A 27,664-nucleotide genomic window follows, 5' to 3' on the forward strand; every position below is an offset into this window, starting at 1 on the left:
ATTTGGTGATGTAATAATACATTTATCTGACTGTTTTCCTGCATGAACCCAGTGAATCATGGAGAAACTCAGTAATGACAACCATCTCAAAAAGCCGCTCCATGTCCGCCTCGTGTGCTGCGTCCATTACCCTTAACCACTTCTACAGCAAACAGGGAAGACCAGGTGAGTGGAGAGGTGAAGCTATCGGACCGTACGCTACAGAGTACACAAGGAAAATGTTAAAAAGAGATGATTTTTGTTCACACTAGATTGGTAAATACACTATATGAACATAAATATTGTGACATGTTTCTTAATCAAGTAATTGGCCTTCAATGTCTTCAGTTTCCCTTGAATCTTAATTATTCACCTTTCTAAGATATTTTGGGCAGTTGTATTCCTCCAACCTGTTGCAGTAGCAGTATGGGAAAGACCCTTTTCTGTTCCTGTATGACTGTGCCCCAGTGCAAAAAGCAAGGTCCATAAATGCATGCTTGGATGCATCTAGTGAGGAAGCGCTGGTGTGTAGAGAACTGACCTCAAACCCATCAAACATCTTTTGGAATAAAAGAGACACATCAAAAACATGATTGACCTCATATATTTTTTCTACATTAATAGACAAAAAAATCCCACAGGAACATTTGAAGAAGAGTAGAAGCTATTGCCAAAAACTCCATAATTAATAACATAAGTTCAATAAGTTCAAAGTTGTTTCAATGATTTTGTTGATATAGTATAGTCCAAAAAATGTCCTTTCTGCACACAATGTGTGTCGTTCTCTCTTACAGGCTTCGTCCCCTCCAACATATCACCTCTGGGCTCTCCATGCCCGTCACCTCCTGTTCAAGGCACTCCTGTCTCCAGCCCAACCATCAAGACATGTTCAGTGCAGCTTCCTGAGCTTGCCGGGACACTAACAGAGCAGACCCCTGGCTGTGAGGTCTCCAAGACCCACCACCGAGCCTTAACTCACAGCCAGAGCGCCCCAAGCTCCACTACTCCTCACTGGCGGCCTCCATCACTCTGTAGCAGGTAAAAGAAAATCAACACAGACTAAGATTAGGACCCTTTCAGTAAGAGTTAGGTGCATTGCTCACCAGTCAGTTAAACCATCAGTTGGTACTGCCAACACTGACAACCGATATCATGCTCACATTACATGAACCTTTCAACTACTGCAAATTCCAATGTATAAGCCGCTACTTTTTTCGTAAACCTTGAACACAGCGGCTTATACAGTGATGCGACTAATATATGGCTAAATTCTAACCTTATGACATCTCCTTTACTTCAGAACTACTACTAATTGGAAAACGCAGGAGGTCATTATATATACAGTATAACAACATAACAATCTGACTCACGGTGCCATCTTAAAGAAAACTTTACTAACAACACTAAACTCATCACATAGCAATTTAACACTCAAAAACCTCAGAAATATACAAACGTACCAATATGAGTTTGAAGTGAAAAAAACAACTCTTTTCAAGTTTTCCCATAATGCATTGTGTTTGAGCAATACATTCATCGGGGCACTGCAATGACGTCAGCCTCCCTCTGGTGGACAGCATTGCAGCATTGCAGCGTCATCCACCATTTTCTATGCTGCTTGTCCTCCAGTGAAACAGTTTGCTCAAACTAAATGCATTATGGGAAAACTTTAAAATGTTTTTTTTTTCCATTTCAAACTCATATTGGTACACGTTTGTATATTTCTAACATACACCTGTGTGTTGCTGTGTGATGAGTTTAATGTTGTTTGTAAGATGACACCGTGAGTCAGACTGCTGATTTTGAGTAATGACCTGTTGCAATTTCCAAAGGATTGACAAGCTTGATGTGAGTTTTTTCATAGCTCATGATTGGCTCCTGTCAAATAAAGAGCTGCCTGGTCCTCACAGACTCGTGTGCACCACAATATGCCATTTTATGATGTTGATACGTGCAGCTTATACGCCGGTGCGGCTTATATATCTACAAATCTGTTTTTACCTCTAAATTTAGTGGGTGTGGCTTAATGCTCAAAAGCAGCTCAAGGGGGAAAAAATGTACAGTTGCTCTTGAGCTCCCGCAAGAGTTGTAAAGTGTCATTTCCAAGCTCACCAGAAAGAAGTTACTCTTATTTAAAGACTGTCCTTAAACAGTGTCACATCAGATTATTTTCTGGTACACACCTTTATATTGCATTATACTGTTTCATACTTCATAGGTTAGTGTAGAAGTAAATGCATTGTCTAAGTCACTTAAAGCTAGAGGAAGTGGAAACACTAAATTCATGATCACAAGGTAAATAAGCCAAGACAAAGTTTCTATTGCAGTGATTTTGAAGCTGTTATTATGTGGTAAAATAAAACAGAATGTTTCTGTTAATATGAACTGTGATTCCATAAATGCAGCAACAAAGTTGAAACGCATGAGCAGATACTGTATATCTAAATGAGGAAATGACTCACTTGATTTATCAGCACGGAAAGGACAGGAAATGACTCAGTAATCAGAGACTGATCTGGATGGAATAATGTGCATCCCCTGAATGTGTCAGTGTATCTCTGCTCTCTTTTTATCAGCTGCGGCAGGCCGTTCAACAATCGACTGAACCATGGGGTGGAATCTATTGTCAAGACAGACCGAATACCCCGTCCGGGTAAGCAAGTATTTCAGCTACTCTGACATTCTACCTGTATACAATGGGTTGCCACACATTTGTGATTCAGCATCCAACTTTTAGTGAAAAGAAAAAAAAAATCTCCTAAAATAGGCCGTCTTTTTCCACAGAAAACACATCTCATTCACCATAAGTCAGTAACAATTTCTAAATATGTGATAAATTATTGCACTAAAATGTACAGCGTACATGTACTACTGTTGAACAAAGGCCACAATTTTTACCTGTTTATGTCTATATGCTTTGCCGAAAAAGATTTTCGGCAAGGGTTGAGATTTCACATTTAGTTTGCCAGTCCTGGAGAGAACCATAGTTGTTGTGACATGCAAAAGTGAAGCAGATACACTGTGACTCCGATTGCAGCAGTTCATTGATCATCTTACGTTGTCACTCATTGTAAATTGAGTACCTATATCTTTTATCATTTAAAATGCATTTAAGAAGTGTGTGAGAAGTGTGTGGGATCCACTGGATAGCAGATAAAAATGTGATGCCTCAAATGATCATGCAGGATCAATGTTGATTGCATGTGCGACGTCCCCACAGATGAGCGTGCGGTCATCTCATCGGACTACGACAGCACCTATGACAGCACCTATGAGACCAACCACAGTGACAGCAGTGACTTTGCACAGAACGAGGAAGAGGCAGAAGCAGGAAAGAAGCCGTCCGAGGCAAGAGAAGGTTGCAGGGACTATGCAGCGGAGAGCATCATTCTGCACCCCCTACTGCCATCACCCGAGGTTGACAAACAGGTTTTATTATGGTAGCGAAATGAGGGCATTATTTTAATACAATTTTATTTATTTATTTATTTATTTATTTATTTTCATTTCATTATTGGCAAAATGTTGTCAAGTCTCACGTTTACATTAAGCATTAATTCAACAATTAATACATAGACGTAGCTTTATTTTGTGGCATGTCAAGTCATGACTATTTTTTTTGTATAGTGCCACTTCCCAACAGAAGTTCTCTCAAGGCACTGATGTTGATGTTTAACGTAACTATGAATTATACTACTACTACTAAAATAGTTAGGAAATGAAATTGCATTGTTGTTGGCTGCACCTTTGACCTGCACCTACTACATGGGATAGAATGAACAGTACACATAGTAATAGCTGTGTCAATCGCAGTCACCATGATAGATAAACAACAACAATATATAAACAACTGAGGTGTACAAGCAACAGGACGATTGCTGACTATTCACTATTCACAGATGTAGTGGCAGCACTGGTGTCTGCATCTTTGGCAACAGGAAAACCTACTACAGCGAGAGAAGGGAATAAGATACATAGACAGTATATGAGAGAGGAGATTAGTAAATAGAATGGCAACACTGAGACATATTTTTGTTCCAGGATTTATTTAAATCTTTCCTGTCTGTTCAGCATCAGCAACAAACACTGGGCATGTGTTTGCTGGAGTAGCTACGAGGTTCATTGATTTAGGACAGGCGAAAGTGTCAGCTAAGTTAAATATTTATCCTAAAATCCTGTCTAGAGGATTGGAGTGCTTTGCTCCCACCAAACCGTTCTCTCACTGCTGCTGCTGTTGAGTGTTTACAGTATGGGACAGTGGATTTACATGATGGAATATAGGTTTAGGTTAGTGATGGGGAGTGGAAAGATGTAATGGGGTGGCTGTAGACAAATACAGTGTATCCCACTGGTGAATGATCTGGATTTTCTCATTTAATCCAAACTGCAGGGGGTGAAAGCAAAATTAAAGTTAATTGGGCAAGTCATTTACAGTTAGTATGTTTACATGCACTAAAACAACAGATTCTTGCATGTGTTTGGTTGCAACCAGCTTTTTAAAACGCATGCAAGCACCTTAATTAGATTGTGTTTTATTGGAGATGAAGATTGGATTAACATACCGAGGGGTTGAAACCACACCTGCCAACATTTGCATTGGAAAATATGGGACATTTCCATTCTTACGCACGTGTTGTTGGTAAAATGTTCCCAATTGGAAGGAGCTCTGGAACGTTATGTTAGTTAGACTCGATGCTTCTGCTAGCATCTTCTTCCTCTACCCACATAGCTAAACGAGCTGAAATGACCACAGTTGCCCTCCAGAGGCACATGGCATTTGGCTCACCATGGAATTAGAGAGAATGCATGTAAACTTGGGCTTCACATAGAAGTGTGCAAAATGGGGAAAGTATTTGAGGAATCTGACTGTTTTAGTGCATGTAAGTGTACTGAGGGCCAGCCACTTAAATCTCACAATAAGGAATTTGTCAACATATAAAAATGAAATATCATTTATCCAATAATACTGCGTTGTAATATAAATGAAATTACTACTGTATAAGTGTCCCTTCACTTGTGTAATTTGTTCCTCAACCCACAGGACAAGCTAATCTTGGCGCCAGAGCCCCTGGTGATGCCTGGGCTGGACCCTCTCATGAGTCAACTCAACAAATGGAATTTTCCTATTTTCAGTTTAGTGGAGAAGACTCATGGCAAGACAGGTTGCATCCTTAGCCAGGTAAGGACTAGTTAGAAATGTAAACATTTATTTGATGATATCAATACTGATGGACAGAAATGTATGCATTGATAGGAAATTGCGTGTCTAAGTAATTACTGGCAAAATCAATACTCTCAATATAGACATGGGGAAACAACAACTATAGTTGAACTACTCGAAGTACATGGTAGCTATTTGGTAAGAGTCACATGAAAAGTGAATAACTCCCTCGCTATTCGCTGTAGTGAAGCTGTTTTCCTCGTGTCTGATGTCTCAGGTGTCATACAAACTCTTCGAAGACACGGGCCTGTTTGGGACGTTCAAGATTCCTTTAGCAGAGTTCATGAACTACTTTCATGCTTTGGAGAACGGATACAGAGACATCCCTTGTGAGTAGATGGTCTTATTGTATTATTGCCAACATGATTTTCACTGAGATGCAATACCTTCCTTGTGAATTACAACAGCAGAAAGAGAATGGAGATTGGGGATGTTAATGAAGATGTAAGCTTGAATATGCATAAGTCGACTTGATGTTGGTTATAGTAGGTTGTATTTGCTTTCTTTGACAGTACTGACACTGGATTTATTGACATAATTCCACCAAGCTTCGAACACCTTCTTTCCTACCAGTTTTTAGCACTTAAAAATTCCATATTTTCCATAAAATATTTCTAGCATATTTTTAAATAGTTATGCACCTTTCAAGTTTTACGTTTATAATATACACTACAGTACATTGGATCCCCGCACATCCACAATTTAGCATTCGCAGTCCCACCAATTTTTTAAATATATATTTTTTTATTTCTACTTTTTTCCCCGAAAAGTTGGTAATAATTTATAAATACATGATAATACAGGTGAATGTACATCACACATATAATGCTGTTTTAAAAAAGCCACAATTTTTACATGTCTTTATGCTTCATTGATAATGTTTTTTTTTTTTTGGCAAGCGTTGACAATTCTCACTTTGAACGCAACAACACTGTTGATGGAAAAGTGAAATATACAGTATATACAGTAACTTCTACACCGTGACTCCGCTTCCATCTATTCATCGATCAAACTTACGTTATCTTTCAGTAGTGGTGAGTACCGAGTGTGTGAGGCAGATTGAAGAGAGATGGGGAGGGTTCTGGAGCTGAATCAAATCCAAATAACGGTCACTCTTATTGCAAATGCTGATCCGAAATCAGCAAAGAACATCAACATCAAGCTAGCAGGAGGGTTTGGAGGAGTAGGAGTGAGGCATTTGTCAAAAATAGACATTTTTATGTGCGCCTCTGTTTTTGTTTTGACATTCGCTGGTCTCTGAGAGTAACCGCAAACAAAACGTGGGGGTCCACTGTATTCCATTGTCGGACCACTTAATTTAAAACAGCACCAATTTGTATCATTCCATTTTTTTTAGCACTGGCTCATGGGTGCAAAAATATCTGGATGATCAGACGTCTTTCCGTTTAAATTAACACTTGAATGAGGCTAAATGTGTTTAAATTTTCTCTGCAATTTACCATATTTTGAGGTCAAACATTATATCCCATAATATAAACCTGTATGTAGCCTGAGAATGTAATAACCAAGCCAGCGGTGACTGTCCAGGCTGTGTGAGATTATACATCATGGTTTTACTGCCCTCTGCTGTCCTTGTCAGATCATAACAGGATCCACGCCACTGATGTTCTGCATGCTGTTTGGTACCTCACAACACAGCCGGTGCCCGGCCTGCCCACGCTCCTGACTGAAAATGGAAAATACAATGGTGAGGAGGCTTTTTCCTAGTGTGTAAACAACCATCCACTCTTCCTCAAACATTTCTACTCATGTCTGTCTAACTGTAGACTCAGCGAATGGCATAACCCCCAGTGCTACGGCCTTTCTGTCATATAAGATGAACGCTTCGCTGGAGGAAGGCTATGGCTCCTTGTCTGGCCTCATCCCGGGCCTGGAGCTGATGGCCTTGTACGTAGCTGCTGCCATGCACGATTATGACCATCCAGGAAGAACCAATGCCTTTCTAGTAGCAACCAGTGCACCGCAGGTAATACATGGAGGATAGTAGGAAATCTTATCATCAAGATCCTTATCATTAGCAATTGATGTGTATACATATTTCTAACATTACAATTAAACTTTTTTCAACTGTTTCCTTTTCCCCGCTGTAGGCTCTTCTATACAATGACCGTTCCGTCTTGGAAAATCACCACGCTGCTTCAGCATGGAACCTCTTCATGTCTCGTCCGGAGTACAACTTCCTGGTTAACCTTGAACATGTTGAGTTCAAGCGCTTCCGCTTCCTTGTCATCGAAGCCATCTTGGCCACTGACCTCAAAAAGCATTTTGACTTTCTAGCAGAGTTTAACGCCAAGGTAAAAAGTCATCCTCCATCTTTCATTTACAAATACACGATCAGAAATACTGTATGTGTTGAGACACACCTCTGAAGCCATCAATGAATCAATCAGGGGTTGGAAGAGCGCCCTTAGCGCCACCTGAATCTTAATTATTTAACTAACCAAGAGATTTTTGATAATTATGTGGTTCCAGCTTTATGAGAATAGTTTTGGGAAGACCCTTTCTGTTTCCCCAGTGCACAAAGCAACGTCAATAAGGCATGGTTGGACTGGGGTTTGGTTTGAAAGAACACAAACACCCTGACCTCAACCCCATCATCTTTGGCATGGGACGTAAAACAAAAATGTGCATATTTGTTTGGTAGACTATGTATCTTGTAACAATGCTTCTTAAAAAATGTTACACCTTTATAAAACACTTTAAGTCCCTTTTTAAAACATGTCACATGTAGAACATGCATTTGTGGGATGATCAGCACAATGGATTATGTACTGTGGGCCATTTAAAATGGACATGAATACACAGACAAAAAAGAATTGTTACAAAAGAGGAATAATCATTGCTCACAAATGTGGCTGAATGGACGAAATGCCCACAGACTCAGAAGAAAGAAGCTGCAAAGGAAGACTAACTTCATATTTTATTAGATTTTTGTCATTTACTGTTTTCTCACTTGTGGTATAACTTCCACGTGATCCCTATTCTGAACAAACCATAACAGATGTGTTTATTTTATTTCCTTGCACATCTGCTCAGGTGGGTGATGAGGGAGTGTCTGGTATTGACTGGACAAACGAAAATGATCGATTACTGGTGTGCCAGATGTGCATCAAGCTGGCTGATGTCAACGGACCACTGAAGTGTAAGGAGCTGCACTTGCAATGGACTGAGGGGATCGTCAATGAGTTCTACGAACAAGTATGGTTATAAACCTCTGCAATCCTTGGCCTTTTTTGTATTTTTTTTTTTAAGCTACAGGTCAGATATAGAGCAAATGAATCCAGTTCAGGGCAATAATATGTATGCAGTGTTACCTTAAAATAATAGCCTTATGTCTGGATTGTAAGATTGTATTAGCAGCCTCTCTCTCTTTGACGTGGCGACACCAGATGACCTTGTGGTCACGTTAAAATGATGAAAAAATTGACCAATTGTCAATTACAGTTGCACGGCTTTGTATTAATTCAAAATTGTTCATATTTATTCCTTATTGTAGACAATTTGATTTTAAAGACAAATTAATTTAAGTACATTTTTCTACACTCTTTTAGAGAAAGATGAGGTTTTGCTCCCAATACTAACTGAAAAGGGTTTGTTGCGAGTTGGTCATATTGATATTGTCTTCAGTTGTTCACTGCTACAACACAGGAAGTTAAATAACTAGAGACTACCAAAAAGGTTGTTGATTAATTGGATAATGGATGAATCCGATTGATTAATTGTTGCAGCTGTAATGGGCATATGCCACAACAAAGCTAAATATGAAATATTTTACATGTTTGAAGGTTTTTCAAAAAAGTAGCGCAATGACTTTCCCTCCTAACTAATAATATTTATGAAGGAGTAATTCCGTGACGGATTTAATTACTTTTTGTGAAAGTAACAAGTAACAATAAATAATTACTTTTTCAAAATAATTTGCCCAACGCTATGTGACTTTGTGGGGGGGGTGAATACACAGCTATACATGCCGGCCGATAGATTAGGTACACTTATTGGTAGCTCAGACCATTTTCACTATGTAGTTGGTATTATGGATGAAGATGGCAGTGTACGATTTAGCATCATATGGAGAGGTGTATCTAATAGTTTGAAATAATATAACATTTTTAGAAATATCATAATACAATAATCTAATCACAGGACAATAACTATATGTGCATACCTTATAAATAAGGAAACTATGGTATGTAAGGTGACATTTTACAAAAAGTTACAACAACCGTAATAAGGACTTGTAATGTTGAATTAATGCAAACTAACTAAAATGAACATGCTTCACTTTGTGAAGGCACAATTTTTGGTGCATTTTTGTTGTCAATATAATTAGATTAGTGAGTGTACATGCATTTTTAACACTCTTTCATGTTAAAAGTGCTTCAGTGACCCATTGGAAAAGACAGCAAAAAGCACACCTCCGTGCTCATGAATTTATTTGAGCCTATTGTTTGACGAGATGCCTGGCAACAAATCCTGCTGTCAACTAACAATGCCTCTGATTGGTCACTTGAGTTGGTAGAGAGCATTTGATTAAGATCAAGCAAGATGATTACTTGCTTAGCAGCTGTTGAAAGTGCAAGAACTGTTTGATTGAGACTGTTGAGAATCAGAATAGAGCTGGAGTAGAAACTAGCTGAATTAGGTGCACTGATCACCGGTCACGATGAATGGCTGAAACACCATTAACGCACCTAAGACACAGTGGTCCTACAACAATGTTAAAGGTATTCTATTGTAAAAATTTACTTTTAATGATGTTTTAACTAGAGATGCTTGATATTGTCAGTGTTACCGATATTCGATATATCGATATTGCCCACCACTTCATTACCAATATCGATATGAAACTCTGGACTGATACAATCAGTGAAATTATAAACTGGACTCCTTCAACGTGTCACGCATGAACGTAGAATGAAGCAAATATACAGTCGTCCCTCGCCACATCAAATTTTGTGGCTTCTCACTTAAAAAATGTATAAATGTATAAATACACAAGTTGTTAAATGGCTTACTTTTTCTGATTATGTATAATATATTGGGTAATGCAAATGTAATGGTGACTATATGTGTGTTATTTCATGTCTAGAGGTCTCTAATAAAGTTAAAAAAAAAAACGAGTTAGAAGATCATAAGCAGGTTTTCTATGCTATAATTATGAAGATATTCTATTTAGAAATAAGGATCCTACCATGCGGAAATTCACTTATCACGGTCGGGTGTGGAACCAATTAACCGCTATAAACAAGGGATTACTGTATTAGATAAGTGGTATTAAAGGAAGATGCCTTACTCCACCCTCACATAACCAGTGCTTTCATTGAAACTTGCATATTTACAATCCAAAGGTAAAACTTGGAAATAATTCCAGACCGCGGACATGCTGAGACAGCAAGCTTGTTGCTCTATAGAGCACAACGTCATCTCTTGTGCGCAGATATTATTATCGGCGGATAATCATTTTTATGACAATATCGGTTGGCTGATTATAGGACATCCCAAGTTCTAACAGTAATATGTGTCCCTAGAGCCCGTTAATGAGCACCAAACAGAATAAAAATCCTTCAGCTTCCTCAAATGTTTGCTCCATGTTTAAATGAAGAGGCAGTCAAACATTTTGAAGTTCTGGGTTTCATTTAGTCATAAAGGAAAACTAACCCAAAAAGAACCTTTTAATTAATGTTGGTTGTGTTCTTTTCCATGATATGTTTGTCATGTTTTATTACATACATCATGATTTCTAATTTAGGTCTTGAACTGAACTAATGTTGTAGTTCAGAGTATCATGTTGGAAGGAGAGTTGCCCAGTATTCTAGTAGTTTACTCAGAATTCTGTTTTCTTGTCATCACAGCATCTGAGCATTATGTTTGTCCACCGGGGCGGGGGGAGAGCGTCATGGGAGTTGCTAAGGAGAGAACATTGTCTGAAAACGTGTGCAGTGCACTGACGTCACCCAGGTTTTTGGTTGCCATAGCAATTTGAGCTCTTGCTTCGATGTTCTGCACATGAATTGCTTTTGAAATCCCTGACACTACATGTAAAAGGCATACACAAGACTGTCACACACAATGTCTATTTCTTGTTTGAACAAGGAAACATGATCTAGTCCCCTTTATTCAAGACATACAGTGCCCTCCAGATGTATTGGAACGGTGAGGTTAATTGCTTTATTTTTGCTGTAGACTGAAAACATGTGGGTTTTACATCAAAAGATGATTACGAGACCCGAGGGCAATAGTTCATCTTTAATTTTCAGGTATTTACATCTGGATCGGATGCACAACTTAGAAGGCAGCGCATTTTGTTTGAACCCACCCCATTTTTCATGCAAGCAAAAGTATTGAAACATGTGACTGACAGGTGTTTTGTTGCCCAGGTGTGTCCTCTTACATTGCTTAGTCAATCAATAAATAGCAATGAATGTCTACGCTCAGTTCCAGATTGAGATGATAGGCCTTGCCTGTTTATACAGCATTTGGAGGTGAAAACAACATGAAAACCAGAGAGCTCTCTATGAGTGGAAAAACAAGCACAAAAAAATGTAGATAAACTCGAATATCGGCGATAATTTGTAGCATTGTTATCGACCAAAAGTTGTTATCGTGACAGGCCAACGTATGAGTGAGGGGGTACTCATGGTATGACAAAAAGGCTTAGGGGGTACACATGACAAAAAAAGGTTGGGAAACATTGACTTAGTACACTTCTTCAGGACATTCCAAATGTTCCTAGTGGCTATGACCAATGTTTGTGCAATGGTTCTGATTGATTTTCCATCTTCTCTCAGATTCACAGTTGCTTGTTTTTCACCCATATACAGTTCTCCGGTTTTCGTGTTGTTTTTACCTCTAAATGCAGTCTACATAGGCAAGGCCTATCATCCCAATCTGAAACTGAGCGTAGACATTCAGTGCTATTTATTGATTGACGAAGCAATCTAATCGGACACACATGGGCAACAAAGCACACCTGTCAGTCACATGTTCCAATACATTTGCTCACATGAAAAACAGGGTGGGTTCAAACAAAAGGTACTATCTCCCAAGTTCGGACCCAGATGTAAATACCTGGGAATAAAAGCTGAAAAGTTTCCCTCTGGTCTCGTAATCATCTTCTGATGTCAAACCCAAATGATTTCAGTCTACAGTAAAAATTAAGGAACTGACCTCACTGTTCCAGTTTTTCTAGAGGGAACTGTGATATGTATATATGATGTGGGGACGCATGCAGCCATCATGACATGGCTACAGAATGTGATGGCGCATCCATTGTGTAGCTGTGCCATTGCTAGAAAAAGAGAAAAGGTGTGAATGACAAGCATCTCAAGGACGATGAAAGCTTCAGCTTGCTCCAATGCGATCCGATGGGTCTGACATTATTAACAATTGGTTATGTTAGTAATTAAAAACAGTAATATTCTAGCCACCCTCACTAAGACAAGACTCATTTGTATGATAACAAATCAGAGGATGTTTTGCCCATTTGACCTACTTACAGAAGACTGCAGAGACAGTCTGCGGTGCTGTGCAGATGACACACAACACCATGTTCCTTGTTTATATACATGAGCAAAGCAAGGAGAAACCAATATGGTACTGAAGATTATTTTTATATGTCATTAACATTCGTGGATGTAGTATTTTTCAAGAAACTAGGTTAGTGTGCAAAAGCAAAATACAATATCAACATAAAGTGCTCATGATGATTAGTGCTGTGTACTTAGTACTGTTATTAGTTTTCATTTACAGAACACTGAAGTAGCTTACTAGTGGGTTAGTTGAAAAAAAACATGTTTTTCTTGAAGTATTAATGCTGTGAAAATGTGATGCACTAACCCTCAAATTGCCAGCCTTTTGAAGCATAGTGCTTTTAGGCAATATTATAACGTTAAATCAGGTGCTGATAATATAAATATTTCTTATTCATGAAATTATATTTGTTTTGTCAGTTTTGTTTAGTTTTTTTCATAAAATAACATCATCTCCACTACAAGGAAAATAGAATACACAACACACAAGCAAAGAATGATGGAACAAAGTCATCAACAATCGACTGCAGCAATACAGTGGAACCTGAGTTAGCGTCATTAATCCGTTTCTGAAGGTCTGTCTCAAATGGAAACATACTTTAACCGAATCCATTTTTCCCATAAGCAATAATGGAAATCCAATGAATGAGTGTTAAGTGAACGTAGTAACTCATGTCTGCCTTTCCAGGGTGATGAGGAAGCAAGCCTGGGCCTTCCCATCAGCCCATTCATGGACCGCTCTGCACCACAGCTCGCAAAACTACAAGAGTCGTTCATCACTCATATCGTGGGACCCCTCTGCTCCTCCTACGATTCTGCCGCCCTGATGCCGGGTCAGTGGGTGGACCCGCCAGACGGGCAGATGGAGTTAGAGGAGGCAAAGGAGAGTCAAGACACGGAGGAGGATGACGAAGATTTGGTAGAGGAAGACGCGTCTACTGATTCTGACTCTTCCCGTATGTAAACATCTCAATTATTCATTCAATCCCCTCTCGCCCCCCCCCAAAAAATATGCTTGTTTTAAGTTTTGTGTTAACAATAATAATCTGTCCTGCTTTGACCCTGTCTCAGTAAATTTACTTTTGATGGAGTAGAACAAGAAGCGACGTTTCTTATTGGACCGGCGTTCAATTAGTGGCAGATGGATTGTGTAATTGCATAAAAATTAATTGTGTGTCTAATTAAATGATGGATCAGATGGTGTAGGAAATGAACTTACTCGGAAAAGTGGGTGGACTAACACACACTGACTAAATTAATGGAATCCCTTATGACAAGGGTCAATTGCAACACATTGCACAATTGCAAACTGGAGGCCATTTGTAGCCCGCACCTTAGTTTTTTATTGATATTTTTATTAAAATACAATTAAACAAGAAAACTATTAAAACAGCAATAGCAAAAGTTGAAAAAAAGAGCAAAAAGGTGTGATGTAACGATAAAAAGTAGAAATGTTAAAACTAATGACATTAATAATAATGTGCTTTGTCATCTATAACACATAACTGACATGCAGGCTGTTTTTCTTTAAATACATATAACATCTTAGCATATACAGTCATTTCTCATTTATTGCGGTGCATTGGTTCCAAACTCGACCGTGATAGTCAATTTCCACAAAGTTAGGATTCTTCATTTATAAATGGAATATTTTTGTAGTTAGAAAACCTGTTTATGACCTTCTAAATCTGTTTTTTAACATCATTAGAGCCCTCTAGACAGGAACGCCTCTATAGTCACCTTTACACTCGTATTACCCAATACAGTAGACATAATAAGAGTAAATAAGCCATTTAAGACATAAGTGAGACTCGTGCTCATGTGTGTTGCTCTAAATGTGCTCCTCAGGGGAGCAGAGTGAGCGGGATAGGAAGTGACATCGAGGGTTCAGAGTTGAGTTTCATCTTGCCGTGGGTTACGGCTATTGTTATTAGGAATTATTGTGCCTGTTGTGACATAACGTAAACCTGTAATAAAAGCCTGCTGGCGAGCAAGTTGGATGACTGTGTGTCTCACCGAACATTACAGTAACATTTACTGACACCGAGTGACTGGTGTATAATACCATGTCTAATGTCTTTGAATGTGTCTTTTGGGTAACACTTTATATTTAGGTGCTTGTAATAAACCTTAATCAGTAGGAATCAAACTTAATAAGATCCTTATTATATTAATAAGATTGGGTTAGAGTTAGATATCATACATTATATTAATAATACATTCATCATGTATTATTCCTAACTAATCCTGATGAGATACTTATCCCACAGCATTTATATCCAGTAGCTGCAGCGCAGCATTGTAAACGTTTAATAAGTGCGTAATAATGACGTTAATAATCCTAACAAGGCACTGTTCCCCACTTTAGATCCAGTAGTTGCAGAGCAACATTGTTAACGGTTAATAAGTACGCAATAATGACTTTATTCATGCTAATAAGGCACTGTTCCCACTTCAGATCAAGTACGTAATACCAGCATTTATTAGCCTTTATAAGGCATTATTATCCATTACCTGAGCACTGTTGTCAAGAAATATCCCATTAATGTTGATAAGTAAATACATTATTTAATAAATCCTTATTAAAGGGATAGTGTTTTTTTGACATGAAGTTGTATAACATCCCCATCAGCAGTGTAGTCCAGCAACAGCGACTTACCCCCCACTTGGTCTCCTAAGTCCAGTTGTGGTCGGATTTTGGTGATGAAGAACGCAGTTCTGCTTCGTTGCTGGGGACATTTAAGTAAAGAGTTTGGTTTCTCAAAACAATATACATTTGAAAGAGTAATACAATGTAATAAAATGCCTTTTCGAAAAAATCGGACCTCGCAAAACGCTCGGCGTTATATTTGTCTCCCGCGGTATCCCCGCGCACTGTTGCCTGTGCATTCATGTGTGTGTGATAAGAGGCTTATTAATGCAAATAGTCCAGAATAAAATAAAATACATTGGCTGTTGTCAAGGTTTTACAAGCACCTTAATATAAAGTGTTACCAAAATGGGAATACTTAACATTAGCTTAAATATGCATATGTTTTGACTAATAATAGGCCGTATTCAACCACGAAACAACATTTATTGATTCATATTTTTGAAAAACCGTGACCACTGTACAGTATATTGTACATGGTTTGGTTTCAGTCTGTTTACATAATTGCAAATATCAAAATGGCCTTGCATTCATACATTTAGTTTTTAGTATGCCGCCCTCCTAAAAAAAAGTTTGGACATCTCTGCCGTGATTATAAAATCCCAGCTTGACACTTTTTATAGGTTGTAAAACATAAACATGTCCTGACGTTATGCCTGACATTACTGTATTACAGCAAATAATTGTAATTGTCTTACTTTTTTAATGTGCTACTTCCATCACGTGACATGAAAACACTCTGCCTCAAAATAAAAAGGGACTATGCGTATGGTCATGCAGTTGTTTTAACTGCTCTAAATTAACGTACGGTACATAACGTCTATAACGTTCTTCTTCTCTTCACTCCCCTTGTTGAGACTGCTCCTTCTTTTGGAATAAGTGTAACAAAAAGCCAAAGAAAAAGCCAAACATACACCCGAAGTTAGTCCTTTGGTATTGCGATGTACACTGACATCATGCTTGCCTTCAGTCAGACGTTTGATGCTTTAAAGAAATAGTTTTTCCTACAATTTAAGATGTTTGACTTTTGAAGTTGCACTATAAATTTGTTTTTCATAGCAAAATGTTGATGTTTCATGTCTATTCTTTCTTCCAGAGAGGCAAAAGACAGCGAAGGAAAGTAGGCGGAAAGTGTTCTGCCAGATCACACAGCATCTTCTGGAAAACCACGAAATGTGGAAGAGAGTCATTGCCACAGAAATTCAGGAGGACGTCCTGAAAGAGACCCAAGACCCGATCACGGCCATTCACGAGGAAGAGGAGGAACAAGCAAGCAAAGAGGAGGAAGAGTTGACTGACTGTTTTGATCAAATTGAAGACACGCCAGCTGTAGAAGAAGAGGATGCCCTCTCACAATCGGAGACATCAGGTGGAAAAGAGGAGGACTCAGAGTAATAATTTGAACAATGACCTCCTTTTTCAAACCAGGAATTTATTTAAACGTTGTTTGTTGCTCTCCTAACTCTTGATATGTTAGCCAGCACATTATTTTGACACAACACTGTAGAAAATGTTTTTGGTAAGTTGTGCCTAACAAAAACAGGGTTTTTGACCAGGAATAGTGGAAGGTGCAAAAGAAGTGACCTCGCTGAAGAACAAGGAAAAAAATAATCATTCATAAGATCAGAATTTCAGATCTGGTGTCCAGTCCTTATCTAGGCCGTCCATTCTTCTGTATATGCACAAGCACGCATTCACAAAACCCCTTCATCAGTGAGTAATACACTGTCACATTGCCTTGCCATTACTCCTGTTGCTCCCAGCACCCGTCCGTCTGAGGATAGTCAACAAGCCCCTTCCTTTTGCAGACAATGAGATGAAAGCCAGGAAAAAGCTGTTTCCACTGAGTCTCTGTTAGGTGGAATAAAAGGCGTACTTTCATATGCAAACGTACAGTAGACCGGCATGGACTTCTATATACTAGGCACACAATTCTGAAGGATGAACACATTCTATACACTGAACGAAATAGCATGTTCAACAAAGAACCTTTTAAAAGCTTTACACCCCCTCAAAGGTAAAATATAGAATAGGATCTCTCACTTTGTGTCAAACAACAATTGGCTAGAGTTCCACGTTTCTTCCTACAGCACACAAGCACACCTAAAGGTCATACAATTGAGAAACAAAACAAAGATGACCCTGCCTTTTTACTAACTTTGAGGACTGTTTGAAATACTTATGGTTTATTACCATCCCAGTACACATAGTTCACTTAACCCGAGTTAAACCTTCTGCTTCCTATATTAAATCACTAAAGTTGAATGGGATTTATTATGTCACTCAGTCATTAGGGTTCTAATGAAAAAACTACTGTCTTCTGTACAGTGCTTGTTATGTTGGCCTCGTCATTGTAGCACAATCCAGAGCAGACTAAGCTCCCAGGTTCCACGAGGATTTCCTACAGCGATTGCATGCAAAGAGTAATACATGGATATACAGTGTGGTACAACTCATGCTGCACGATTACAGTACTGTGCAAAAGTCATGGGCCACCATTAGATGTTGTATTTATGTTTTTGTGTCCAGGCTATTCCCTGGTTCATAGAGGGTGACAAATAGACAGGTGGTGTCACTCAAGGTTTGGATAGTTCAACTGATGCCAGAGTGACTCCTATGGTCATAATGATCTCCTCTATTCAGATCCTTAGCAAAATGTAACGGCTTCTTCCTACGCACCATCCATGTAGCACCTCGCCACTTCGCAGTCAGAATTTCGCGGCTTCACTCAATCACGGTTTTGTGATATGTAGTATTCTACATTGATCACTAGGTGTCAGTAATGTTACCGTCATGTTCGGGGAAACATACAAGCGCCAGACTTGATTGCCAGAACAGCAGGCTTTTATTGCAGGTTTGAATTCTCTCACAACAGGCACAATAATAACACAATCATAATAACACCGGCTACCGTTGCGGCTGTTGGGTGTAACACCAACGTTTTTTCCCCCCCAAAAATTGATGTTGCTTTCCAAAAGGGTTCACTGTATAGCCATAATCCCATAAACGGTATCTGAGTTACTGTTTTTCTAAGTCAAAATGACTGCTATGGTATTGGTCACTAACACAACAAAGCTAGTGTTGGTCTAAGACGGGGGTCGGCAATCCGTGACTCCGGAGCCGCATGCAGCTCTTCGGCTTCCTTTGGTGAGCTTGGTGATTTTTTTTTAACACCGAAGTGGAGGAAATGTGCATTTTTGAGAAAGAGTTTGAAATATTCGACTCACCGCGAGTCTGTGAATGGTCTGGACCGCGTTCTGACCGATGATTGGATGAGCAAGGGAAGGGGGAGGCATTGTGTGCGGTGAGACACGACAATGACGTCTTGTTGAGTGCTACCCCTGTCGTATGCTACCCATAACCATGAGTACGTCTCTAAAAAGAACCATTTTGGAAGAAAAAATTTGGACATTTTTCTTGATATGTGGCGAGAAATGAGCAAATAACAAAAATTGTAACATTGAAAGACATTTTCTCAAAAGTACCCAATTGTAGTTGGGCGTAAGAGAGCGATTGCGGAACTACTATGGAAGGTTGAGCAAGGCAAATATACTTTCAAGAAGTGGATGAACGCTCCAAACTCAACTACATCTGCTAGTGTTGTGGCTATTGAGCAGACAGCGCTGATATGAAGATATGTGAACTCTGATGGGCCTTTTTTATGTTAAAGTTGGCTACGTCTTAAATTAATAACGACTCAAAAAGGCCTACATAGTTCTGGTCCAAGACTTTGCACAGTGCTGTATGCCTGCATACTTTGAGGGGTAATACAAAAAGTATATTTTAATGGTTCTCCATGCAACGATTCATTCCTTTTCTATCACTTATCCTGTTCAGGAGAGAGGCGAGCTACACACTGGATTGATCACTGGTCTATCTATCACAGGACTGACACACAGATAACCGTTCTCACCCAAACCCACAGGCGAGGTCAAACAACATTATCATGCATGTTTCTGGATGGCAGGTAATCATTATTCCATGATATTTTTGATAGAGCGAAAGAGAGCTGCTGGCTCAAGATGTCCGATGAATGTGAAGTCTTCAGTTTAGCTTGTTAAAGCAGTCAAGTAGCATTGACATATACTGTTTCAGAAGCTCTGTGGCTATCCAGCTTTAATTGCTTATTCTGTTTGCAAACGTATTCCCCCTAAAGCAAGGTTGTTTGCACTTGACGGGATATAAGATGCCCTGGAGTCAACAGTATACTGTATACCGGCAGCTAGGAAGACAAACATCAGTGATGTTAGAACATTTCTTATCCCAGTGCAAATATGAGCTTGTTGGCTTTTCAACTTAGGTGTTACGCATGATGGACAGGTCCTACTTCGCTCAGGAAAAACAAGCCATAATGTCAAATATGGATTTAAAAGATGTATAACAATCCATACCTAAAACGATAAAATACAAGCTGAGATAGTGATTTATGAGGTTTAGTGATATCCCCAGAAGTCGAGACGATTAATAGTGAATTTTATTGAATTGGGTTGTAGTCGTATTAGTGCCACTGTTTCAGCACAGTCTTGGAAAGCAGTGAGGAATTATTTAAAAACACAAACTGCTTAGCGTGCTTAACTGCAACACCTAAAGGTCAACAAGTACATGTTGGAATGGCCCAAACAAAAGGCACCTACTGTAGGTTCTCTTAGTCTTCCAAGAATAATGATGTCCTGTTAGTTTTATTTCTTTTCAACATTTATCACCAAGATACTCTTGAAGTTGTTTTATTAATGTCCATAGCAGCTCTCAGACCATTAGAAAACAACAGAATAGATCAAATAACCATTCACAGACCACTGCATCCTTTTAGTTCACGTGCAGATGTTTAGCAAATTGTAATATTATTACAAAACCAAACAATATTAGGCAGAGAAACACTTTTAAAAACAAATCTGAACACTTAAAGGGGCCCTATTCTACATTTCTAACTTAAATTCTCCAACTTTAAATCGCTGCACTCTTGTTCTACACGATGTGGAAGTGGTGAGGTTGGTGTGTTTTGAAGTTATGCCTGGTTTCATTTTTATGCTACTCCTAAATCTCGTGAATGGTCGGGTACGAGAACTTCACGATACTTCCATGAGCGCTTTTGAATCTCTCACGCCACAACTTTAGGAATCCATGTACAGTCGGCCCCTTGTTAATTGGTTCCAGACCCCACCGCGATAGAAAACCTGTCTATGACCTTCTAAACATGTTTTTTTAACATTAGAGCCCTGTAGACAGTAAATAACACCCCAAAGTCACCTTTCTACTCATATTACTCAATATAGTATACATAATAAGCAATAATAAAATATAATAACTCACCGTTAGCATTGAGAAAGTTCCTTGTAGTATCTCCAACGTAACGTGGGTCGATTGCATGGCATTAAAAAAATGCCATCATCCATCCTCACTATGACGTTAGTCACTCGATTGATATACAGGCCAACCAGTCTACCATTAATTAAGCCAAACATAGACACACACATACACTCCGACAATACTGCTAGCTTTGTTTACATCACATTGCGCACCGCTTGTGCGCAGGCTACAGGATCCCTGAAGTGACACAAGAGATGGCTGCCGCTTTAACAATACTGTAACAATCTACAGAGCTAACTTGTTAGCCTCCAATTTATTTATTCAAAACTTAAAAATATTATTTGATGGCTAACTTAATGCAGGTAATGTCTCATCAGTGGAAAATTACCGACGCCTTCGAACCGCGATGCTACGAGGTACGACTGTATGGCAACTTCTTCAGCAACCGTTGCTCATTACCGTTTTTCGCAGTTTCTTGTAAACAGCAGCCATAAACTTTGTGTAAGAATGTAAGAATTGTGTATCTGAACCGGAGTGAGGCCGCATTGGGAAGATTTTTTTTTCCCGGGAGCTAAAGACCTACCTCACGGTCAATGTTCCTCTGCTCTCGCCGCTTCATGGACACAATTTCATGAACAAAGTACAGTTTGACACCGGATTCGCCAATATTCAGCAGTGGCAAGGGGTGTGGCGCTGGACCCAACCCTTGAACCCTAACAAATCACAGCTCAGCCAAGAGGAGAAGGATGCAGATTTGTCCTGAAATGAGCAGGATAGGACCCTTTTAAGGAATGACTCTCTTGTTAACCAAACAATCAGATTTAATGACTTAACACTGGATCAAAACAAACCATTAAACTAGCTTGTTCGCAGACAGTGAACTGCCGCGGTGTTACCCAACTTCTTGCTAATACTCAAGTAGGGTTTCACTAATGTTAATACTCTCTAAATCCTTAGCTGGATCCATTGCAATGTTTTCAACATGGTGATTGTGCAAAAGAGGGCTCAGCTGCCCCTGACTGCTTATTCCCGTGGCTTGCTGATTGAACCTTTTTTTTTTTTTTTACTTTATTGATACAAACAAAATAAGACTTTTATTCTTGTGTATGATATGATAAGTTATTTTTAATGTAAAGTAGTAGCAAACATCTAAGGAAAAGTATGGAATTTATCATCTTCAGTTAAATTATCTCCATGGTTGAGGCAAGACAGATAGAAAACCCTGCTGGTAGTAATATCTTTTTTTTTTTTTTTTTTTAACTTGGCAATAGAAAAAAAAAAAAGCTGTGTGGTCACGTGCCAACTAAATGTGTCCTTGCATCAAAAGCTTAAGCAGCGAAAGGACAGACATCTTTCACGAACATCTGATTCATCCTTGTTAGGTGTAAAAATGTAAACGCCGCATTTTTTTTCAAATGTCACAGACTCTGAACATACTGCTGTGCAAGCGTGCTGCCTCTAGTAACCAAGTGAATACGAGCTACCAGCTCAGTGCACTGTAAATATCCTTCTCACTGTGCAGTATATTAATGCCTCACTTTGCCATAATCTAATGTGCATATTACGGCACTGTTACATCCAGTGCCCCACTTGTACCCCCCCCCCCCCCCCCCCTTTTTGTTCCTTGTGACAGGGGTCAAAGTTCACTAGTTCACTAGGCATCAAGGTGGTCAGATCTGCCTCACAAACTGTGCACCACAGCACAGCAACGAAAGTGACTTTAAAAAAAAATAAAGCTGTGACAGACATTGCTATGTCTTAAAAAAAAAAAAAAAAAAATCAAACTGTTCATGCATGTTTCTCACAATGTGATACTTTGGAGGCACAATGAGCCGGGTCGTCAAGTTTGCCTCGTTCAGGTTTTAAACTGAAGGAGCTTCGTATGTGTGTGTGAATGCCCATGTCAGCCATTTTACACCACAATGACGGCAACACAATCGACACGTCATTAGTTCTAATTGACATCTCGTTTAACATTGCTTCCCAGTCTATTCAACAACATGGCGATAACTTATTTCTGTCCCCGAAATACTATCATTTTACCCCCCGATTTTAAATACTATTGAGAAACTGATAATATCTATTTATTTATCTGTGCTGTGCGGACTGAACTCGAAACTGAAACCAGGAAAATGCAACAAAATGGAGAGCAGTGAAGAGTACAAGCGTGTTCAAGAGTCAAATTGCATGCTGAGTACGATAAATTTGTACATGTTGGCAGGTCTGCAGTGACATTGAGGGTACGCCCTGCCTCTCATGGCACCACTGGCATTTCACCCCCCCCGCCCCCCCATTTCATTTAACATTAATTAGATTAGTGTGCTCACCACTTGCGACACGAGACAGTGGCTGCTTTTTAAATTGTAGTAATACGGTGGTACCTTGGTTACCGTTATTATTTGTTCCGAAAGGGCAGATGACAAACGGAAACGTACGACAGCCGAAGCAACTTTTTCCATGGGAAATAAAAATGAATGACATCCAACAATATTTACAAAAAAAAAAATTTATAGAGCATAATTGCGGTTTTACACGCAGAAAACAATGTGAAATGATTACAAATGATGAATGAAATAGACAAATGAACATTGAACATCATTTTTACCTTTATGGTGGAGTGAAATGGCTGGCACTCGCAACTTTCTTTGGCCCCATGCCGGGTTATTTAGCAGTAGCGCTCAATAAAAAATGCCAACGTGTAGGGGGTTTTGTTCGATTTCACGGAAAACAGACGAGTTCGCCAGGCGCAATACTGTACTACAACCGAGAAAGTGTACGACAACATTTTGGCAAAAATTGTAAACAAAAGCGAGATCATACAAAACTGAGGTTGGACTGTATCCAAAATGTCTTCATGTAAAAGTGTGATAGGACCAAAATTTAAGGGAAAAGTGATGAAAAAAAAGTTGTACTCCTGTATTATACTATTTTCCTTTATTTTCGGAGGTCCCACGATAGTGTGTATTCCGACATCTCGCCTTGACAGTTTACTCGTGCTTTTGGTAAGCTCTACTTAGAACACAGGTTCTTTTTTGTGTGTGTCTGTAGCTTTAATGCTCACGGGCTGTGTTGGTCCACGCCTGTCTCCGACAGAGTGTGCTAGCATTACACTCACATTTTAACAAACCGTTATTAACCACCGTTTGAGAGCCTGACAGGGATCGAGTTTTCTCACGTTTGATGCTCATAAACAGGCTTTGGAGACACGTGTTGCTGTTAGAACATCATTAAAAAGTTGCTTTGCATCGTAGGGGGCCTCTCAGAGGATAAAAGCGCAGTGATAAGGATAACGTTTTAGCGGGGGAAAAGTTTTAATGTTATGGAAAAAAAATAAAGGCAAACCTAACAAACCTAAAGGCAACAGCCTGTGACCGGCTGCCACTGTCCATATATGAATCAGGTACAATTGGTTCAAAAAGTATTTGTTCTGGTTATAAACGACTGAGCAAACATTTCAGTGCACTTAGTTGTCGTCTTAATGCAGGTGTATGTTTACGCTTGTAATGTTATGACTTTATTCTCAAAACATGTTGACTTTTTTTCTTCTTCTTATCGCTTGATTTAACTCTCACAAAATTGCATTTTTTTTTTCCCAGCCACAATATTTCCACTTTATTCTGGTGTTTTTAGTTTTTTATTTCACTTTCCGAATTTTTGCAAAAGTTGCAATTAAATTAAGCCTCAGCCCTCATTTTTGATCAGCTGGCAAAAATATTCACATTTTGACAAAGCCTGGCCGATTTACGACGTAAACCGTCTAAAAATGACATCACATTAATCGTACTGTCTAAAAAAAAAGGCCATTTTTGAGTCAATTTTAAGTTAATTAAGGCTGTTCTCACAAGTTTTTACACAAGAAGTAATGCACTCTCCCCAGTAGGGAGATTTGAATCGCTTATTTTTAAAACTATTGTCAAGAATGTTTGTGTTGCAGCATGACTGCATTCTTTATGTGTTTAGCTCCGGGGGGGGGGGTTATTCATACAGACAGCTTTTACTGATGATGCTGGATGTGTCTAATTCATACTTAATATAGCGCTCTATTTTTTGTGCAGATTTCTTGTCAATTCTTGTGGGAACAGATTTAACGCCACACTTTTCTTTGTTGTGCATGATAACAATTAGCTCCTAGCTCTCAATGACGGGCACAGAAAAAAAAAATGTCAGCAAAACAAGTTCATGTCCTTGGCTGAGTGATTTTGACGCTGATTTGACAACAACAAAAGTGCAGGGTATAAAACTACAACTAAACTATTTTTTTGGGCTTATGAGAGGGATTTCCATGAGAAGATCGGATCGTTGCACACCTGAGTATCACTTGTGCACACCAAAGACACTGTTAAGCTTTGCATTTGTTTGTATTGTTTGTTTTTTTTTGGTCATTTTGCACAAAATGTAACCTAGAAAACAACATCGTCTTCTGTTCTGTTCAGTATAAGCCAGGCACATGCATGTGCGCATACTTTACAAAGAAGTTATTGTGTGGAGACACAAGTGTGTTCTATTCTTGGAGGTAAAGCCCTTTGTTTGATATTTGGAACCAAATAACATTCTTGTTTTGTGCCATAGCATATTCATATACATTTTATGAATGGTGCATTGTTTGAAACCAAAACACACTTATCACCAAGGCTTGTAATGTTTATTTTCCTCTACTCTACGATTGCAGGCACTTGTATCTTGCACTCACAACACAACAACACATGTAGCAATACTTACAGGATGGGGAAGTTGTGTGTTCCACCAGTATTTGTTTAAGTGGAATATCACATTGTACTCCTTGATATTGTTTGACTTTGTATAAAAAAACTATATACTGTACATATTGAAAACTATATTATATCAAAAACCTTTTAGAAAAATATTTATTTTTACTGTTTTGTAATTTAGACACAATACTGTAGCTCCTCTATTGCCAGACTTACTGGAAGTGCCTCTTCATAATGTATTGCAAAGTAACTATACAATATATAGGGATTATTAGAACATGTCACTAGCAAAGCAGTGTTGATGTTGTAATGTGACTATTGTTGAATAACATGATTTATAAATGCTGCCAGTGTCTTTGTCCTCACTTCACATGACTGTTTTACACAAAATAATGTCCGATTTGATTGATTTGATCCCAGTCTGCTTATTTACGGGCCAGTCTCCTGGAAGGGGTGCCAAAAGCGCGACGTCGCAAGTTGTTCATTTCATTTCAAACCGATTTGCATATTCAAATAAAGCATCGCTTGTTCTGCTTTGGTTTCTGAAGAAAAACGTCTTCCTTTGCGTTGCTACATTTCATAGCAACAGGACTGTTTACTGAACTCTTAATTGTAACGTTTACATAAAAAATGACATCCATCCGTCCATTTTCTTCCGCTTATCCGGGTCCGGGTCACGGGGGCAGCATTCTCAGTAGGGAAAGTCAATGGAAAAAATGATTAGACCACCTGTGTTTCTTCAGTTTATTGATCCATTTTAACGCATGGTACAACTAAAGGTACATTTGTTGGACAAATGTAACGATGATAACAAATATAGCTCATAAGGGTTTCATTTAAGAGCTGATATCGAGCAACTTCTTGAGAGTAACCAACATTTTTTAAGTTCTTACATGACTAGCTATAGCATTGCACTGTCAAAAAATGTAACTCTTCTGAGCTATTTTTGTTGTCATTGTTATATTTGTCCAAACAAAGGTACCTTTAGTTGTATCGGGCACTGAAGAAATAGGGGTGGTCCAATAAGTTTTTCCATGATTGTAGATTTGAGCATCGAGAGGTTGTTTGGATATCTATATGTTATGTTTTTTAATGATAGTATTCATTTTTATTATAACTAGGGGGTTCACCATTCTCTTCTCAAACCGTTTTAAAACTATTCTTATTTAATACTAAAGCATTGCTTTATAGAGAATTTCTTTTGTGTTTGAAAGTTTGTGAATGATTACTTTGCCTTATTAGTTTGTGTTTATATAAAAGTCGTAGTAACATATTGACAGTCAGTCAGCGTTGCAAAAGGTAACACATGAAGTACACACAATTACAGCACTTAATCTGTAAGTAGATTTCTTCTAAATTCCCAGACTGACTTTGTGATAGCCGTTCTCCCCGTGCGTGCGCGGGTTTTCTCGGGGTACTCCGGTCTCCTCCCACATTCCAAAAACATGCATGTTAGGTTAATTGGCGACTCTAAATTGTCCGTAGGTATGAATGTGAGTGTGAATGATTGTTTGTCTATATGTGCCCTATATACCCATGTACCCCCGTGACCCTAGTGAGGATAAGTGGCATGGAAAATGGATGGATGGATGGATGGTGTCCACCAACAATACCGCGTTAATTGATTTTGTCCATTTACGTATGTAATAATGTACAGTTCATAAGCAGATTAGACATGATAAACTATCCCACAGTCACACATATTAGCAACACATACTGTAAGTCAAAAATTCACAAAGCAACCAAACTAAAAGTCTTCACATCCAAAGAAAACAATGCATGAAGCACAGCTGCAGAGACTCTCTCTCTGGGTAACAGAGGAGCGAACAGCACGGTGGTCAACAACACGGCAGTCGAGGTCTCGTCTTTTAGCACAAATTTACGTTTCAAATGTCACACTGAGCTTACATATACGACATGACATGTTCTAATGACTGAGAAAAAGATCTATTTATTTTACAAGTTGCTCTTTTTTCCTCTGCAAAGCGCCTCGATGTTGAAATATTTTTTCAGAGCTGGCAACGCAAAGGATGGCATACTGGAAGGCCAGTAAGGATAGTCATGATGAGCGCTCGGTGCTAATTGCAGAGGAGGATACGTTTGTCGGATGCATTTTAAGGACCCTTGGATTTTTTTCGAATCGGGACAGCCTTCGCGCACCGTGCTGATGTCATGCACCCTGCAAATGCACACTTGTAGGATGTACAGTACACCCTGGAATGGGTCGCAGCTACAGTACCGTTATTAC

At 38.9% G+C, this 27,664-nt stretch overlaps 1 protein-coding gene across 3 annotated transcripts in view; it reads left to right on the forward strand.

The window, feature by feature from the left end:
* Window positions 1-25,762, forward strand: part of pde3a (phosphodiesterase 3A, cGMP-inhibited) — a 95,643-nt gene extending 69,881 nt beyond the window's left edge. For all 3 annotated transcript variants that reach the window (XM_054793667.1, XM_054793666.1, XM_054793665.1), the window contains exons 4-15: window positions 53-165; window positions 774-1,017; window positions 2,556-2,632; window positions 3,200-3,396; window positions 5,021-5,158; window positions 5,418-5,529; window positions 6,801-6,908; window positions 6,988-7,187; window positions 7,312-7,515; window positions 8,258-8,419; window positions 13,439-13,706; window positions 16,497-25,762. In XM_054793667.1, coding sequence (XP_054649642.1) covers window positions 53-165; window positions 774-1,017; window positions 2,556-2,632; window positions 3,200-3,396; window positions 5,021-5,158; window positions 5,418-5,529; window positions 6,801-6,908; window positions 6,988-7,187; window positions 7,312-7,515; window positions 8,258-8,419; window positions 13,439-13,706; window positions 16,497-16,795 — 2,122 coding nt within the window. In that variant the 3' untranslated portion in view covers window positions 16,796-25,762. The remainder of the gene's footprint in view (window positions 1-52; window positions 166-773; window positions 1,018-2,555; window positions 2,633-3,199; window positions 3,397-5,020; window positions 5,159-5,417; window positions 5,530-6,800; window positions 6,909-6,987; window positions 7,188-7,311; window positions 7,516-8,257; window positions 8,420-13,438; window positions 13,707-16,496) is intronic.
* Window positions 25,763-27,664: the final 1,902 nt, after the last annotated feature.

This window comes from Dunckerocampus dactyliophorus, chromosome 12 (genome assembly GCF_027744805.1).
Source record: "Dunckerocampus dactyliophorus isolate RoL2022-P2 chromosome 12, RoL_Ddac_1.1, whole genome shotgun sequence".
NCBI lineage: Eukaryota > Metazoa > Chordata > Actinopteri > Syngnathiformes > Syngnathidae > Dunckerocampus > Dunckerocampus dactyliophorus.